Consider the following 17,054-nt stretch of genomic DNA (forward strand, 5'->3'; position numbering starts at 1 on the left):
CTCACAGCCAACATTGGCATTGGAACTTGTTTAAGAGCAAAGCTCAGCCAGGCACGGTGGCTCAAACCTATAATCCCAGCACTTTGGGAGGCCAAGGCAGGAGGATCCCTTGAGCTCAAGAGTTTGAGACCAGCCTGGACATCATAGTGAGACCCTGTCTCTACAAAAAATAAAAAATTAGCTGGGTGCAGTGGTGTGTGCCTGTAGTCCCAGCTACTTGGGAGGCTGGGGCAGGAGGATCCCTTGAGCCCAGGAGTTCCAGGTTGCAATGAGGCAAGATTACATCACCGCACTCCAGCCTGGGTGACAGAGTAAGAGCCTGTCTCAAAAGAAAAAATCCAAAAAAACAAAAAACAAAAAACAGCAAAGCTTCACTCTGTTCCCATCTCCTACCAGAGAAGAGGAGAAAAGGCAGAGAGGCCAGCTCATCCTCCCCTCCCCTATCTTCCATGTCAGGACAAAGGGGGAAGCACAAAACCATGTGGACATGGACTCACTTCCTCATCTCCCTTGTTCTTGGCTTCCACAGCAGGTTCACCTGTGCTACTCTGTGCTGAGTCTGCACTTCCAAGAGCGTTACTCTCTGGAAGGTGAGCTCAGCACGGGGAGGCCAGATGGCCCGATGGTGGCCAGCTCATCTGAAATGGCATCCTCGGAGCATCCGATGTACATCTCACACCGAGATACACTGTGAGATAAGGCTCATTAGCAGCTCTCCCTGCCTCTCCACATACCTGTACCTGCTGGGAAGCCACTTGGTGCTTGGGAGACTCTTAGGAGCCTCCCAACCCAGAAATTCTACCTGAATATTCTTCTTGCTACAACAGTAAAACGCTGCTCTAAGGCCACATCAGGAAGCTCTAAAGGAAACCCTCTCCTGGGGTGATAATCAGACCTTTGTGGCACTGTTTACACAGTATTGTTATCAGATTGCACGTTGATAAATGAGGAGTCTTTCAAAGGTTATTTCAAAAGCAAGTAGACAGTTCACATTTAGCAAGGCTAAGGCACTGGGATCCCACAATGGCACTGAAAGAAGCGTTAACTAATTCATATCCCAAATGCCTAATTTAGGGATCCATTTATTCTTATTTTGTATGTACTTACTAAAAGAAAGCAGTGATCACTAGGACTTAGCAAAGGGCACTAGAAACAGACTACAGGGTGTGTGTGTGTGTGTGTTAGTTAGCATATTAGTTAATAATCAGCTTAATGAAAGTCAAAGCATCATTTAGCTGCTACAAAGCTGGTGCGGACTTGGGTTCCCATACTGCTCAGGACAAGGGATTCTCAGTGTGACTTCTCACCGCTACTAGAAAATGCTTCCCACCACATGCAACCCGTAAATGATCATCAATAATAAGCAGGATCACTACCTGAGGTTTCCACTCTCCCAGTAACGGACCACACCAAGACAAAAACTGGAGAGACCCAGAGGGTAGGCTGGGATGTGTTCCCCAGCTCTAACCAGGTTAGAGAGCCGAGCTCTCCCTCAATACAGAGGACATTATTCCTCCCACGGGCTTGCGGCAGTGCTGAAATTAGTTCAACACATCTGATCAAAGCCACAACACACCTGTAATGTTGTCATAGCTCCGGAAATTCATTTCGATGTGGTCCCACTCCAGCACCATGCAGTTCTCCATGCTAGGCTGTGCGATGGCCACGTACACATCGTTCTTGGAGTTGAACGTATCCACTGAAACCGACTGGTAGGGTAAAGTCTGATGAACAACAAAATCTGGGAATGGGAGTTTAAAAAGAAAAGGGTTCATAAAATCTCCTGCAGGGATTATCAACCACCATCACCTTTCCACGATCACATCAGCTCTGAAAAGGACTGGGGAGGAGGAGGAGGACAGGAGAGAAGCAACACAAACATCACAGCGTATTTTAGTCTGGGACATTCCAGAAAGAGTCCTGGCTTGCGCAGGATTATCAGACAGAATGCACAGCTTCTAGTACAGCTTCCTGTGGAGAAACAGCTTCCCCAGTTTGGCTAAAGGATCTCAGAATTTTAAACATATTTGGTGAGACTTGGCTTTCAAAGTGGTAAGACAGACAGGACGCTGCACAGCAACATTCTCAAAACTGCCGTGCAAATCACTCTGTGACAAGCGGGGGCTGCGGTCCAGTGAGTTTGGAAAATGCTGTACTTCCAGCTCTCTCAGAACAGCCCCTGTAGGGAAGAAGTCCGTTTTTTGTTTGATGTGGTGCTTCTCAAACTTACCTGACCCTTTATCTCCAGTTCTTATAAACCCTAGCTCGGGATTACCTGTCAGCAGACAACCCCACTGCACGTTCAGAATGAATGGTACACTCCCCAAATGGCACACTGAACATTGGAAACCAAACCAAAGCCTCTGCTACAGTCTCAGGGGTATTATGGTTCCTACCCACTTAGCCTAGCACAAAGTGAGTGCTCAATACATGTTACCTTTTAGAGGTGCCCCTCCCTTCATTCTAGGGGCAGAGTAGGTGCTTACTGAATACTTACTGGCTAAACCGGTGTGAGTGGACTGGCCTTGCTTCTCAGCCCACTCTAAAGACTACAGGGGAGGGGATGGAGGCTGAGTAGTGCGTGAAGACGTGAGGAGAAGAAGAAAAGAAGAGGCTGCCTCTGCAGCCCAACAGGCAGGAGGTGACTGAGGGAGAGTGTGGACAAGTGGCTCTAATGGACGGGGTACCTTCCCATCCCCAAGTCCAGAGCAGGACATCCTGGTGAAGAGCTGGGGCTCAGAGATAAGACAAGCTGGGCTTCTGATTCACGATTATTTCAAAAGCAAGTAGACAGTCCATATTTGGTAGGGCTAAGGCACTGGGATCCCATGACGGCATTGAAAGAAGCACTTTCAGTTACATGACCTTTGGCAAGACAATTGAGCCTCAGGTTCTTTTTTCACCTGTAAAATGAAGGTGGTGTCTATTTCATGAGGTTGCTGTAAAGACTAAATGCAAGAGTACATGTAAGTATATACTACAGTGCTATGGTGATCACTCAGTACTTGACATATGGAACAATGATAGTATTCAGTTGCCTACTTGAAGACTTAGGGAAGAGTCACGGCTCTCCCTCAATCCCCTCCCACCACCAAAATAATAGTTGCTTGGTCAAAGATAAATAAACAGAAAAAAGTGAACCTCTGTTCACTCATGTTGGCACTGGCAGTGCCAACAGTGTAGAAGCCAGAAAGCGTGTGTTCACTGCACAAGACTTTGCTGGTTTCTGTGTTCACACGTAGACAGAGAAAGGGGAAACGGCAGCAGTCATCATGTGCTCCCTTTTCTGGAGATATAAAAGGACTTGGAGAATACAGCTGCTTTCTTTTAATTACAACCAAGATGGCTATAAACTCCTCTCCTACGTCTCCGGTTGCATTCGACTAATCCAAGTCTGCCAAAGGTTCTAAGCACTCCGGTGATGCCCATAACTCACTCACCTCCTCCCTCCCATTAGCCTCCCTACTGCACTCTGAATTCTCAGAAACATGAGCATTTGCTTAAAAAGGCAGGCTGTTTAAAGTGTAGACTAGAAAGTTTCTGTTTTTATTGAAGAATCCCAGGATGAAAAGGAGTTGTCACAGTGCAGAGCATTTTACAAATCTAGCCTTTCGTGGCCCTGTTTTAATCTATTTTCCCCATATAGTGCTTTCATAATATTTTCTATATACTGATTATCTGGCATAACACAGATTGTTAAATCATTTGGATTATAAATCTAACTCTTAATAGAAGAACCCACACCCCCCCCCCCAAAAAAAAGAAAGGAGAAGGAGGAAGAAGAGGAAGAGAAGGAAAAAAGAAGAACAGGGCCAGGCAAGATAGGCAAGATGGCTTGTGCCTGTAATCCTGGCAGCTTGGGAGGCCAAGGCAGGAGGGCTGCTTGCGACCAGGAGTTTGAGACCAGCCTAGCTAACATACCAAAACCTTCTCTTTACTAAAAATTATGAAAGATTAGCCGGGCGTGATGGTGCATGCCTGTAGTCCCAGCTGCTCTGGAGGCTGAGGTGGAAGGATCAATTGAGCCCAGGAGTCTGAGGTTGCAGTGAGCTATGATTGTGCCACTGCACTCCAGCCTGGATGACAGAGCAAGACCTTGTCTCAAAAAAAAAAAAAAAAAAAGAGAGAGAGAGAGAGAATGAAAAGAAAATGATTGATGCATATATGTTTGTGGGTATCAGAGAAGAGGACCGGGGAATTTAAATATCTTCTCCCACCCCCAATTAAATTTACTTCTCACAAACAGCAAAAGCACATTCTTGTGGAAAGATCTCAGAAATACACATATTGATGTGACATCAATTTACTAGTGTTAAAATATTAATGGCACTCTGCAAAAAGAACTGCCACTTCCATTCACACTGGATTAAGTTCATGATGTCAGTGGGACTCTTACAATTTAGGCCTTTCTCCCAGTGGAATCAACAGATTTTTACATAGCTATTTATAGCACTTGCACAAAATAAATTATACATGACGCTGATCCTACTGGGAGAGAAACTGCACATTAATGCATTATTTCTCTTTGCATTTTCATCAGCCCTGAAAAGGGGAAGCTAACAGGACAACTAGGATGCAAAATTCACTTCCTCTAAGGAATTTAGTGAATTACCCACCTAACACAGGGAATCATCGGTAGGTAACAGGGACTTTTGAGGTGGTTAAAAATAGACTTGAAGGGGAGGGTTCAAGAGCTGATTAATCTAAAGACCTGAAAGAGCCCAGTGGTGGCTTTGTGGTGTGAAGTACACCCCTTAGCCAAGGAATACAATGGTAACAGTACCTTCCTCTCTCTGGGAAAAAAACAGTGAAACAGAAGAAAACTCACCCCTTTTCTGATAATCTGAGTTGAAAAGGAAAACAACCATATTCCGAAAATGTGCTTCTTTCTAAACCTTTGGCAAGAATGCGATCACTGTACCATGAACTCTCTAATTCGGCTTTCCATTTTCCCTCCATCCTCATTTGTTCCCCCGACCCCACGCCCCTACTCCCCATCTAGCTTTTAATGAAGCAACAGAGGCTGAGGTTTGATCTGAACAGAAGATATGAACCCCGAACACTCACAATTTGTTGACCTAGTTCTTACACGGCAGGGCGTATGTTTGGGGGTGGGTCACAACTTTGTTGCACCATTTTTTTTCCCCATAGAAGAAACTATCAGCAAAAGCCTCATCTCTGTTTGTGAGTCTTAAAGGGATAAAACCATAGCAAAGCCAGAATTATCATCTCCCTCTCACCAGAAAGCCTAGCGCTGACTTTCTAAAGTTTAGTAGGAAGCTTGTTCATGAAGACAAATACTACATGAGACAGAGAAGGCTCTAAAATGTGTTAGGGCCTCTTGCTGCTCCATGTTGGGATGAGGACAGGTTACCTCAGTTCCAAGCTACCACCATTCCAATAACAATTCTCAGAGCCTGGATCACTTTTATAACCATCCCCAGGGCCCTAAGTTCAGAAAATATGTTTTCTTGTAGAAATTATTTCCTATTCCCACGGCCCTCTAGCCCATTACTTCCATCAGAGATTAGCAAAGTTTCTCCACGCTATGGCCAGGTGTGAAGAGAACAATGGAAAATCTGCAAATTTCACCTTGGCGTTTCGAGAACTCTCCAGAGAAAATGGAGAACAGGTAGTGAGAAGTCTCAGTGAGCTTCGGTTTAGCTTTAATTCAATTTAATTAAATTTAGCATTTAATGCCAAATAGTCTTGAATGCCACCTTTTGGTGCAAATGTTATCGACTATGACCTCTGATTTATTGCCCTGGCCCTAAAATACAATAAATTAACCTTGTAGTGGCCTCAGCTGACTGTGGGGCACCTGCCAATTACACAGCTGAATAAGCCCCATTCAGTGATGAAAGAAAAAGTTATTTCTGTGAGATTTCAGGTTGTCTATCAGAAAAGAATAGAACTTGCAGTGCCCCTTATTTACAAAGATACCTAGAAATGATTTTTACTTTGTAGGTTTTTGTTTATTTGTTGGAAGGTGGTAGCGGGGACTGGCCTAAATGTGATATTTTTTCTTGGAGTTTTGGTGTCTTTTGAGTTTCTGTAACTATTTTCTGTTTCTCATTCCTGCTGCTTCTCCTGACATGACTTGAGGCTTTGTAGATATCAGCTCTCAGCCTGAATGTTTATTTTTATAAATCGGGTAAGCAGGTTTCATACAGCGGCCTGATCCTCTCTCTGGCTTTAGAAGCTGTAGAAACCCCACCTAAGCCTTTCCAATGGAGATACTCACCAATACCTTTGGCCTCATGTTGTGACAGTGGAGGCAGTTAGTATTTTAATTTTATCTTATAACCTGAAAAATGTATAAACTGAAAGTTTGTGGCAGGCCCTGGAGAACAAAATCAAACTTTCTTTACATTTTTCCCTCAGTACAAGCTGTTTCCTTTTGATAACTAGTTGTTAACTTTTATTTTCTATTTTGCCATTGGTTATAATTTACCTAGTTATCTCTTCTTACATGGGACTCTGAAAGTCATTTGTGGGTTTAAAAGTCTGGTGTTTGAGCCAGGCGCAGTGGTTCATACCTGTAATCCCAGCACTTTGGGAGGCCAAGGTGGGCGGATGATGAGGTCAGGAGATCGAGACCATCCTGGCCAACATGGTGAAACCCCGTCTCTACTAAAAATACAAAAATTAGCCGGGTGTGGTGGTGCACACCTGTAATCTCAGCTACTCAGGAGGCTGAGGCAGGAGAATTGCTAGAACCCAGGAGGTGGAGGTTGCAGTGAGTCGAGATCACACCACTACACTCCAGCCTGGGTGACAAAGTAAGACTCTGCCTCAAAAAAAAAAATTCTGATGTTTGTTAGTTAAATGTCCAATGAACATCTTCCTAAAGCAAAAGAACAGTCTCAGCCGAGTAATTTAGGCCTCCCTGCACTGGCCTTCTATGAAACCTAGATTGATTTGAAAATGTTCTCTTGCCAAACCCACAAGTTTATACTTTGACTTAAGAAAATGAAACCCTTAGAGAAGTTTGAATTTTGTAAAGAAGCAAAAATAAAGCCAGGGCAGTTAACAAAAATTCTCCCAAACTTTTGAGATATTTTCCTTACCACATCGATTCATTTCTTTAGAATGTTTAAAATTTCTCTAAAACAATTTTGATAAACAGTTCTATATTCATTTTTCCCCACTCTCTGTTGACAGTCTAAAAGAAAGACAAAGAGATTATTCTAAATATCCGTGTCTGATGAGATAGGCTCTGAATACCTGTAGTTGTGCATTCATAGTCAAAGCTGGTCACATCATTTAGCTTCTTTTCCTGATACTCTGGTGGACCAATACACAGCACATCGGAAACGGTGGAATTTGTCATCTTCAACCACAGGTATAGCCACTTGGCTTTGCAGTCACATTCAAATTTATTACCCCTCAAATCTCTAAAAATCAAAATAAAACACAAACACATACAAAGAGAAATAGATGTATCTGACATGTTTTGGTAGTAACACGAAACTCCAGAATTATTAACATCCTGATATATTTAAAACCCCCTAAAAATGGAGTTTAAAAAATTTTGCAATTAATATCTCCTGTTTTCTTGTATCTACCATTGACTTTATTTAATACTTCTCAGCACCTGGGAATTTAACTGCATAACTGTATAATGTCCAGAGAGCTCTCAGTGAGGACATATCATCTCTCCAAATGCTCTTGTCTCCACGCCATGCCAGAAATGGGAGACATATGATAGAAGAGCAGCCCCCAACAGAGGTTCTCATAAACATAAAGAGGATATTGTAGGAAGACAGTTTTCACAAACACAATTGAAACTTCAAGCTCTTGTTAAAACTGCGTTCAGTAGGCCAGGCACGGCGGCTCATGCCTGTAATTCTAGCACTTTGGGAGGCCAAGGTAGGCAGATCATCTGAGGTTAGGAGTTTGAGACTAGCCTGGCCAACATGGTGAAACCCCGTCTCTACTAAAAATACAAAAATTCGCTGGGGGTAGTGGCATGTGCCTGTAGTCCCAGCTACTCAGGAGGCTGAGGCAGGAGAATCACTTGAACCTGGGAGGCAGAGGTTGTAGTGAGCGGAGATCATGCCACTTCACTCCAGCCTGGGCAACAGAGCAAGACTACATCTGAAAAAAAAAAAAAACTACATCCAGTAAGAAGCAACGCTAGAAGATAAAGCAGGTGAACGTGCCATCTCAGGGAGGTGATCTCCCACCCAGCAAGTGTGATTTACTATTGGCCTCATGGTGCTAAGTATAAAATGGCAAAATCCAACACAATACAAACTGTATGCTATTTCCCAGGATGTACTACTTTATTATAGATTTTTAGCCACAGCATAAAAGAAATGCATAAAAGAAAGGTGAGAGGGGATTGAAAGACATGATTAACTGGGACACAATGACAAGCACACATAAACTAAATTTCATTACTTACAGTTCAATCAGAGAGTCTAAATCACTGAAGACATCCCTTGGTAGTGCTTTTATGTGGTTATTGGCCAAAGAACTAGAATAAGAAAGTCACATTGCAATGTGGTTATTATCTCATGCCCTGTCACTCTCAATTCCCTTCAGATAAAGCTGTTGACTTATAGCACAGCTTTGGTCATCAATACTGAGATAGAGAAATGAGCTTAGTTATGCAAATATAACATAAGAGATGCTGGATTATAATATACAGCATATTTTATATTATATTTTATTATATAATATACAGCATATTTTATATTATAAAAATATAATATACATTTTCTTTCTTTTTTTTTACAAAAAGCACTTTTTAAGCTCTTTATGTATATTTGCTCAACCTCAGATGGCTTCCCATGTTTCCTGGAATCAAAGCCAAAGTTCCTTTGGTGGCATGCAAGACCTTTTATTGCCTGGCTACCTCCACTCTTGCTTACCTAGGAGACCCCATCTCATCGGTCTCCCACTACTCAATGGATCTCCGATCCAGCCACACTGGCCTCCTTGCTATTCCTCCAACAGGTAAGGCATGCTCCTACCCTCCAGGCCTCTGAACTTGGTCATCTGCCTGGAATTTTCTCTCCCCAGCTATCCATTTGGCATTCCATTGCCTCCTTTGGGTCTGTCCTCAAGTATCATCACCTTCTCAGGCCTCTGCACATCTCCCTTCCCTGCACCGCCATCATTTGGCACACTACATATTTTAATTATCTACTTGTTTACTGGCCGTGTATTCCCCCTCTACATAAGCCACATGAGGACAGAGATTATTGTCTGTCTGTCCACTGCTATATCCCCAGTTCCTAGAACAGCACCTGGCACACAGCAGGTACTCAGCATATCTTTGCTGAATTCATGTATTAAGCACCAAAGTGAGAGTGATAAAAGAAGATTTACAGTCTTGTCCCAAGAAGTTCCCTAATGGCCCATCTAAGTGAATTCTATTACTCGTGATTCTAAGAAAGGACTCAGTCAATACTCCTTTACATAAAGAGACTCAGCTCTAACCTTTAAGAATAACATAAAATCTCAACCAATCAGAATGTGTAGGGAATGATTGACTATGATCAATTTCATTTTCACATTAATAAAGGTTGACCCAAAACCATTTTGCATTTTTGCTCTTGGTGTTAAAGATCATTCTAAGACGTCTTAGTCCACACCCCACCTCCAGGAAATAGACTAGAATGCACAGCATCAACTCTTTCTCTGATGATTCAGGATTTTGCAGTGCCCTGTCATCATCCTGTGAAGATGAATGTCCACGGTGCTGGGCTGTTGATGTAGAAAGATGTGGAGTGTTGAAATGATGTATACTGAGTTTGTAATTTCCCCAGGCACTACACTCTAATGTGAGTCAGCCAAGAAACTGATGCCTACTTTTGTTTTCTTTTACACATATGAATGCAAACAGCAAAACATATAAATGACAAACATGTAAGCAATTCAGCCCCAACCAATTTAAGATATCTATGAAATGCATCTTCTGTATCATCATAATGACCCATCCCAGAAAGATGAATTAAAGAAATGAATCTTCCTACCTAGAGTCGGTTAGCCGGACATAGTAGAAAGCTTGGAGCCCAAATATTCTTCCTTCAAGACACCAAGTTAATATGGGGAGACTCATAGTTTCTGAATTATGCCCCTTTCTATCTAGGTGATCACAAATGGATTTAAATAAAATTTCATGTACTCTTTTACCTTTCTTTTCTAAATGATGTATTTGTACATTTTTAACTGTGTTGGAAAATAGGCCGAATATGTAATCAGACTGAAGCTACTCTGAAAGAGATTTTGGAAATTTTAAAAAGGGGGGGTGTTCATTTTAATTTTTTTTTCCTGGTCGACGGTCACTTTTTCTGGAAAGTAAAGTACAACAATGTTTTAGCTAATTAACATTATTAGCTAAAAACTTCAGCTAATTGAAAGTTATTGTATTGATATGATAAGTATATACAGAATGGTCAAAGCCAAAAAAAAAAAAATCAGGGTGCTTAGCAATGTTCCAACTGTTCAATTTAGATTTCAGAAAGCAGAATTATTTAAATGGATTATTTACCCCCCTCACACTAAGTGCTTAACACCTGCCTTTCCACTTCATTTTGTCTACAAATCATGGCACTTACTTTATTTCTAAAACTATTTAACAGCTCCCTGTCCCTTGGGCTTCATGGGACTGCTGAAAACTAATGTTCTAGATTTTAGTTACAGATTGGCACAGCTCCTTCAATGCTTTGAAACCTGACCTATGTCTCTTTTCCTATGCATGTGAGTCTGTAAGCACTGGAAAAGTTCATAAAAGACAAAAATCAGCTGCTTAACTTCAAAAAGCAAATTCCAAATAGGAACTTCCGTAAGCACGGGGGTGAACTTTAGAGACCTGGTATCTTCTCTTTGCTTAGAGGTTTTTAAAAGAGGAGGGAGGTGAATTGATTCATTCTTTAAACAATATATTAAATGCTTGAATTACTAAATACATCTCCTGCCTAGAGGAGTCAACTTTAAAAGTCGCCTGGCTGGGCGTGGTGGCTCACACCTATAATCCCAACACTTTGGGAGGCCAAGGTGGGTGGATCACGAGGTCAGGAGATCGAGACCATCCTGGCTAACATGGTGAAACCCTGTCTCTATTAAAAATACAAAAAATTAGCCAGGCGTGGGGGCACGCGCCTGTAGTCCCAGCTACTCGAGAGGCTGAGGCAGGCGAATCGCTTGAACTCGTGAGGCAGAGGTTGCAGTGAGGCGAGATTGCACCACTGCACTCCAGCCTAGGTGACAGAGAGAGACTCCATCTCAAAAAATAAAAATAAAAAATAAAAGCCACCTGACTTGTCCAGAAGTAGAGCACATATGGGAAATCCAACTCCATTAAGAAGCCATCCATCAATTAGCAAATCAGAAAGTACGTCCTGCTGGCTTAGCCCTGTGCTAGACACTGGGGGAAGAACAGAGCTAAGGGAAGATCACTAAAAGTCCTGCCCTGCAGGAGCTTCCAATGTGCTGGGAGAGAAAAAGAATACCCAGGCAATAGCACCAACCAGTATGGCCACTGTAGACAGTAAAGTGCTGGCTGCATGAAGCCAATGGCAGGAGGGAAGAGGAAGATGGAGAATGGCTTAACTGGGGAGACAGAACTTAATCTGGACTTTGAAAGAAAAGGCAGATGTCAAGAGACCAAGGGCAGAAGAAACAGCATCCCGGGCAAGGGAAAGGATGTGAGGAAAAGCAGTGGGATGAGGTGGGGGAGCACCGAAAGCTTGATGTTCTGAAGACACTCAGAGGTTAGAGAGCTGAGGAGAGGCTTGACTTGTAGGCTTGACCGCAGGGTGGTCCTACTCACTGGGATGAGCTGGTTCTTCTCTAACGCATTCCGTGCTCTCTGGACCCAAGTGCAGGACTCCCTCGCTCCCTCTGTGTTTGTGTTCTCTGTGCATAATACCACAGAAAAGAGGTGCCTCTTGCACACATGTACACATGATAACACATGAAACAAATGCATAAGCATGCACACAGGAACACAGTTATGTACACTCATGTATATAAGTCCACGCATCCGAGGACACTTTGTACACCTGCACAAAGATATGCAAATACCCACGCATGATACCTGCTTGTTCACACCCTCCTGCTAATGGAAGAACCGCAGCCATCTGAGCAAATGAAAGTTGCCATCTGGGCTAACTCAGCCCGTCACATGGGCTTTGCCTTAGGTTTATAATCTGCCCAGAGCTTTTGCTCAAATACAAAGCCCTAATTCCTGACTTCTGGGAACCAGACTCATCTGGCCACAGCTGTTCCTCTTCAGACATCCACAGCTGTCTCCTTAGTACACTCTGTCTGGCCACCCAAACTGCCAAAGATACTTGACAGGCCATGGAGGAAATTGGGACTTAATGCATGGAGAGAAGGAATTATGTTGATGTTGATGATGATGATGATGATGATGATGATGATGAAGTTATGCCTTGAAAGCATTTACCATGGGTAATGGACTAGATGCTTTGCAAGCAAGCATTAACCCTTTATGTACAGCAATCCTATGAAATCAATATAGTTATCCCTATTTTAAGGAGGAGGAAATTGATCTTAGAAAGTTAAGCAATATTAATAAATCATGGCCTTGAGATTTAAACCCAAGCCTATATGACTCCAAGCCCACAACTGTAGCCTCTACAGGAATTTGGGGATTTGACACTTAGGTTGAATCTGAAAAACAATAAAGGCTTTTACAGGAAGAAATGAAGACCTACGACATTCTCCAGTACCAATAAGCTGACACAGATATTTGGGCCTCCCACGTCTGCTCCCTCATTTCCTTACCCGATAGGCTTTAACTTAGGCAGAGCCTCTACTTGTGGGCGTTCCAGAATCAAGTGCTTCCTTGGCCTATTGACAACCCCCTTTGCCAATATCGGGGCTTGATGTGAATGGTTTCCTCATTAGATGACTATGTACCAGTCAGGGTTACACATGCTGGTACTACCATCCCTGCCCAACACTTCCAGTCAAAACCCTCCAATTTTCCCAACTGCTTTTATGGCAGGCAGGCTGACTACAGAGATGAGACATGTTATCTTACTCAAACTCAAAATATCTATCATGCAAATTGGACCTGGTTCCTGGCTAATGAATTACTCCTACCAAGATAATGAGTATTTTTACATTTTCATAAACACAGCCACTATTTTTTCTAGTTTTATAAATTTTATACATTTGCTAAGTGTGTGTACTTGCTTCATTTTTATATAGCAATTTCAAATCAATTTCTTTAATTTTATCTCCAGAAAGCTCTTAAAGAACCAGAGAGCTTAGTTGAAACCACAGATTAATCCAATATAAAAGAAAAAGTGATTTGCATTCAGATGAGAGGAACCATGAAAATGTCTCTATTCCACTTTGTCCTAATTCTGGTCCAACATTCCACCTAGTCATCTAAGCCTTGGTTCCAAAATCTGTAAAATGGGGACTCACAGATTATTATGAAAGATGAAGAAGAGAAGGCTCACTAAGCACCCAGCCCTATGCCTGGTGCCAAGCAGGTATAAGACCCACAGTAATTTCCTTCCTGGCCAGGTGCGGTGGCTCACACCTGTAATCCCAGCACTTTGGGAGGCCGAGGCAGGTGGATCACTTGAGATCAGGAGTTTGAGACCAGCCTGGCCAACATAGTGAGGCCCCATCTCTACTAAAAATACAAAAATTAGTCAGGCATAGTGGTGTGTACCTGTAATCCCAGCTACTCGGGAGGCTGAGGCATGAGAATGGCTTGAATCCAGGAGGCGGAGCCTGCAGTGAGCCGAGATCATGCCACTGCACTCCAGCCTGGATGACAGAGTGAGACTCCACCTCAAAAAAAAAAAAATTTCTTCCCATCTCCTCCATCAAGCAACACAAGTCCCTCACACCCTAGGATGCTCCTTAATTCCCACACAGTCACGTGGCCTATAACTGCAATTCAGGTTGATAGAGATGATAATAAAGACAAGTATGTGCATACTCACAATGAGCCAGTGTCTGACTGACAACATAGAAACCACTTGAGTAATCTAGAAATTCATTTCCTTCAGGGACTGTTACAGCCAAGAAACAGAGAGGCTCCAGGAAACGAATCTTACTCCACATATTAGAGGACTTACGATACTTTTCATAGGACTTACAGGTGAGTCAGGTCACGGAGGCCACGAAAGGCATTTCTTGAAATGGTTTCTATTTTGTTCCCTTCAATGAACCTAAGAGGAAAAGTTGTATAATTAAAATGAATTTTCTCTCCTTAGTATCGCTAAAAAAACTATGTTGGTAAGCTTTCAGAATAAAATCTAAAAGTATTCCTGAATTATAAGAATTGATCTCTGAAGACTAGGTCAGCTACACCAAATTCCATGTGGTAGCAGGATGTATGCAAAAATGCGTGCACGGGAGTGTGTGGTCTGCACTCCTTCCAGAAGCAGCATGGAAGTCTTCAAGAATTCTGAGCTGGCAACATGGGTAAAAACATCTTGGGGAGAAATAAAGAAGGAAGCACTATACAAAGGCAAGAAATTCTCATATCTCTGCAAGACTGGAGCACTTCCAGACATTTTCCCTACTGAATCCCACATTTCACGGTGCCTGGCTATTCATACTTCTGTTAATGTCACTGTCCCTTGAGAGGGTTCCCTTGTTTTACATCTCCATATTAAAGTTTTTTGCTGGGGGAGAGTTCTATCAAGCTTGGTTTTCAGCAACCTTGAGTTTATCATGTCCTACACCATCTAGTCACCAAGCAAATGGGTGACAAGGCAGGAAAAGCTCAAGCTCTCTAAGCCACTAGGAAGTAGGAAGTATAATGAAGTTGAGTAGGAACCAAATTTCTTTCTCTGTACTAAAACCCCACAGGGTTGGCACATGGGATCTTGCAATAATACCACTGGCCATGCTTTAAGGTCTTTGTGGGAAATAATTGATGTGAATTCACTACGACTATTCTCTAGGCTCAGGGAGAACTAAATTTTAGTTACAGCATTATAGTTAGTCAAATATAAGAGGGTCTTTGATGAGATGCTCATGGTTGGGGCTTTGAAACACAACATCATCAATGAATTAGTTCTTGATTCTTGCACTGAGAACTCACTGATGGTTTTTAAAACTGAGATGTCTTTTCAGTAATAGACTTCACCATAAACTGATGAGTTAAATTCTTCTCCAATAACCTTGACCATAAGATGAACTACTGTAAGAGAAAACTCATAGCTTTACAACTGCTACCTCCATTGGCTATGTATGTGCTTTGATAGACCCTAGTCAGATTTAGCATTGCAGTCCTGCTACACTTTCCATACTATGTATATGATAATATCAGAGTATTACGCAAATACACATATTATGTATACTCTGGAGAAAGAATTTCTCCAGGAACATCTTTCCTCAAGACACAGTCAGCAGAGAGCTTTCTTATATCTATGATGTGTCTAGAATTCCAATACCTACCTGTTGAACTCAGACAAGAAAATGAGACAAGGCTTTAAAAATCCCTCTGAACACTAAGTGAGGAAATCCCATCTGATAGCAGGATTAACATTATTACAAAGTTACCAAAGACAAGGATGAAAGAACTTAAAGGGGAAAAAAGACATGAAAGGAAGAAAAGGCAGAAATCAGAACAAGGGCAAAGCTCATTGCGAGGGGAGAGATCTGCACATCAAAAAAGGGAAAAATGACCTTTTTTTTAAGGAAAAAAATAAAATAAAATTAGACCCTCGGTAGCAATTCATAGGAGATACTGCAAAAGAGATGTAGAACAGTGAGTGAACAACAAGAAGTTGTAACCCCCAAATAGGGAGGCTTTCTTAAAAATAAGTAACCCTCAGAACCCCGCAGCTCTATTTCTGGCTGATCAGCAAATCCATGCCTATTTACGAGAGGTAAAAATATCCAACGCAACTTCCAATTGTGCTTACTACATGACAAATTAAATGTCAGCAGAGAATGAATGACTATCTCTCCTTCTTTGTTTTGTCTCTCCCTCTTTGTCTCCAGCCTCCTCCTTCCCCAGCATGTTTGTAAGCAAGTAAACTATAAAAGGTCAGTGCTGAAAAGAGAATGGGGTGTTCTCCATTTTCTCCACCCCTAAACCCTTGCAGAGATGCTGTTCCAGCACAGAAACCAATCCAGAAATTCTACCAAGATACCAAATGTTCAGCAAATAGACAAAGCACAAAACTTACAGGTATTCAAGATGAAAAAGTCCAGCGAAAGCATCATCCCGGATGATCGTGAATGAGTTAGAATTCAGCAATCTGAAAGTAAGAGACAGATTCCAATGCAGAGATGTAAAACTTGAGTCACATGGTAAAGCCATTTCTCTTTCCTTTGCTACGTTTTGATCTGTGGGCAAACATGAGCTCTTCTTAGCCTAAGGAGAACACATTTGGTTGTCAAAAACCTGATTCTCACAGCCTGCTCTTAGAGATGATGGCAAGTGGATTCCTTTTGACCAGATTTTCTTGTCATCTCCAGAACTCTACTTCTTTCTTCCCTGTGTGTCTCAGTAAATATGATCTGATAGCTGTCACTTTAAAACATTATAATGCTCAGCACGACTAAACAGCCAGTGAATGCTTTATGGTACACAAGCAATCATAAAATTAGAGATCTAAAAAGATCTAATCCAAATCTATTTTTAGGAAAATGTAAGCCCAGAGAAGCTAAGTGACTTGACCGAAGTCACACAGCTAGACCCATAAAAATAGTTAAAAAAAAAAAAAAAAAAAAGTTTGTTAAAGAAACTTTCGGAAGACTGTCACTACGTAGTTTTCTATTTGAGTCATCACCCAAGTCTACTGGCAAAAGAATACCTAAAATGTATATCTATTATATGAAAAGTATATTTTAATAGCACTGCAATTTCTAAGAGGCCTCAGATTTTAAAATGTTAAGTGTAACGTTAGAAGTAGGCATATAAGATTTCAAGAACAAAAGTATCAAGAGTATGTTTATTTAGGATGATTAGTGCTCTCCTATATTCCATTTATCCAAATTTTTCTATAGCACATTGCTTGTTTTAATTTCAGTCTCATCTCAAATTTAAGAAACCAACATAGATCAAGAGAATGAGGTGTGTACTCATACTT

The 17,054-nt window shown here is 41.8% G+C and overlaps 1 protein-coding gene across 1 annotated transcript in view; it reads right to left on the reverse strand.

The window, feature by feature from the left end:
• The window catches only part of LGI2 (leucine rich repeat LGI family member 2), a 29,207-nt gene that overhangs the window by 8,963 nt on the left and 3,190 nt on the right, over positions 1–17,054 (reverse strand). The window contains exons 3-7 of the mRNA XM_002814643.5: positions 16,149–16,220; positions 14,103–14,174; positions 8,411–8,482; positions 7,228–7,397; positions 1,577–1,741 (exon numbers count right to left, since the gene is read on the reverse strand). Coding sequence (XP_002814689.1) covers positions 1,577–1,741; positions 7,228–7,397; positions 8,411–8,482; positions 14,103–14,174; positions 16,149–16,220 — 551 coding nt within the window. The remainder of the gene's footprint in view (positions 1–1,576; positions 1,742–7,227; positions 7,398–8,410; positions 8,483–14,102; positions 14,175–16,148; positions 16,221–17,054) is intronic.

The sequence above is a fragment of the Pongo abelii genome, chromosome 3 (assembly GCF_028885655.2).
Source record: "Pongo abelii isolate AG06213 chromosome 3, NHGRI_mPonAbe1-v2.0_pri, whole genome shotgun sequence".
In the NCBI taxonomy this organism is placed as follows: domain Eukaryota; kingdom Metazoa; phylum Chordata; class Mammalia; order Primates; family Hominidae; genus Pongo; species Pongo abelii.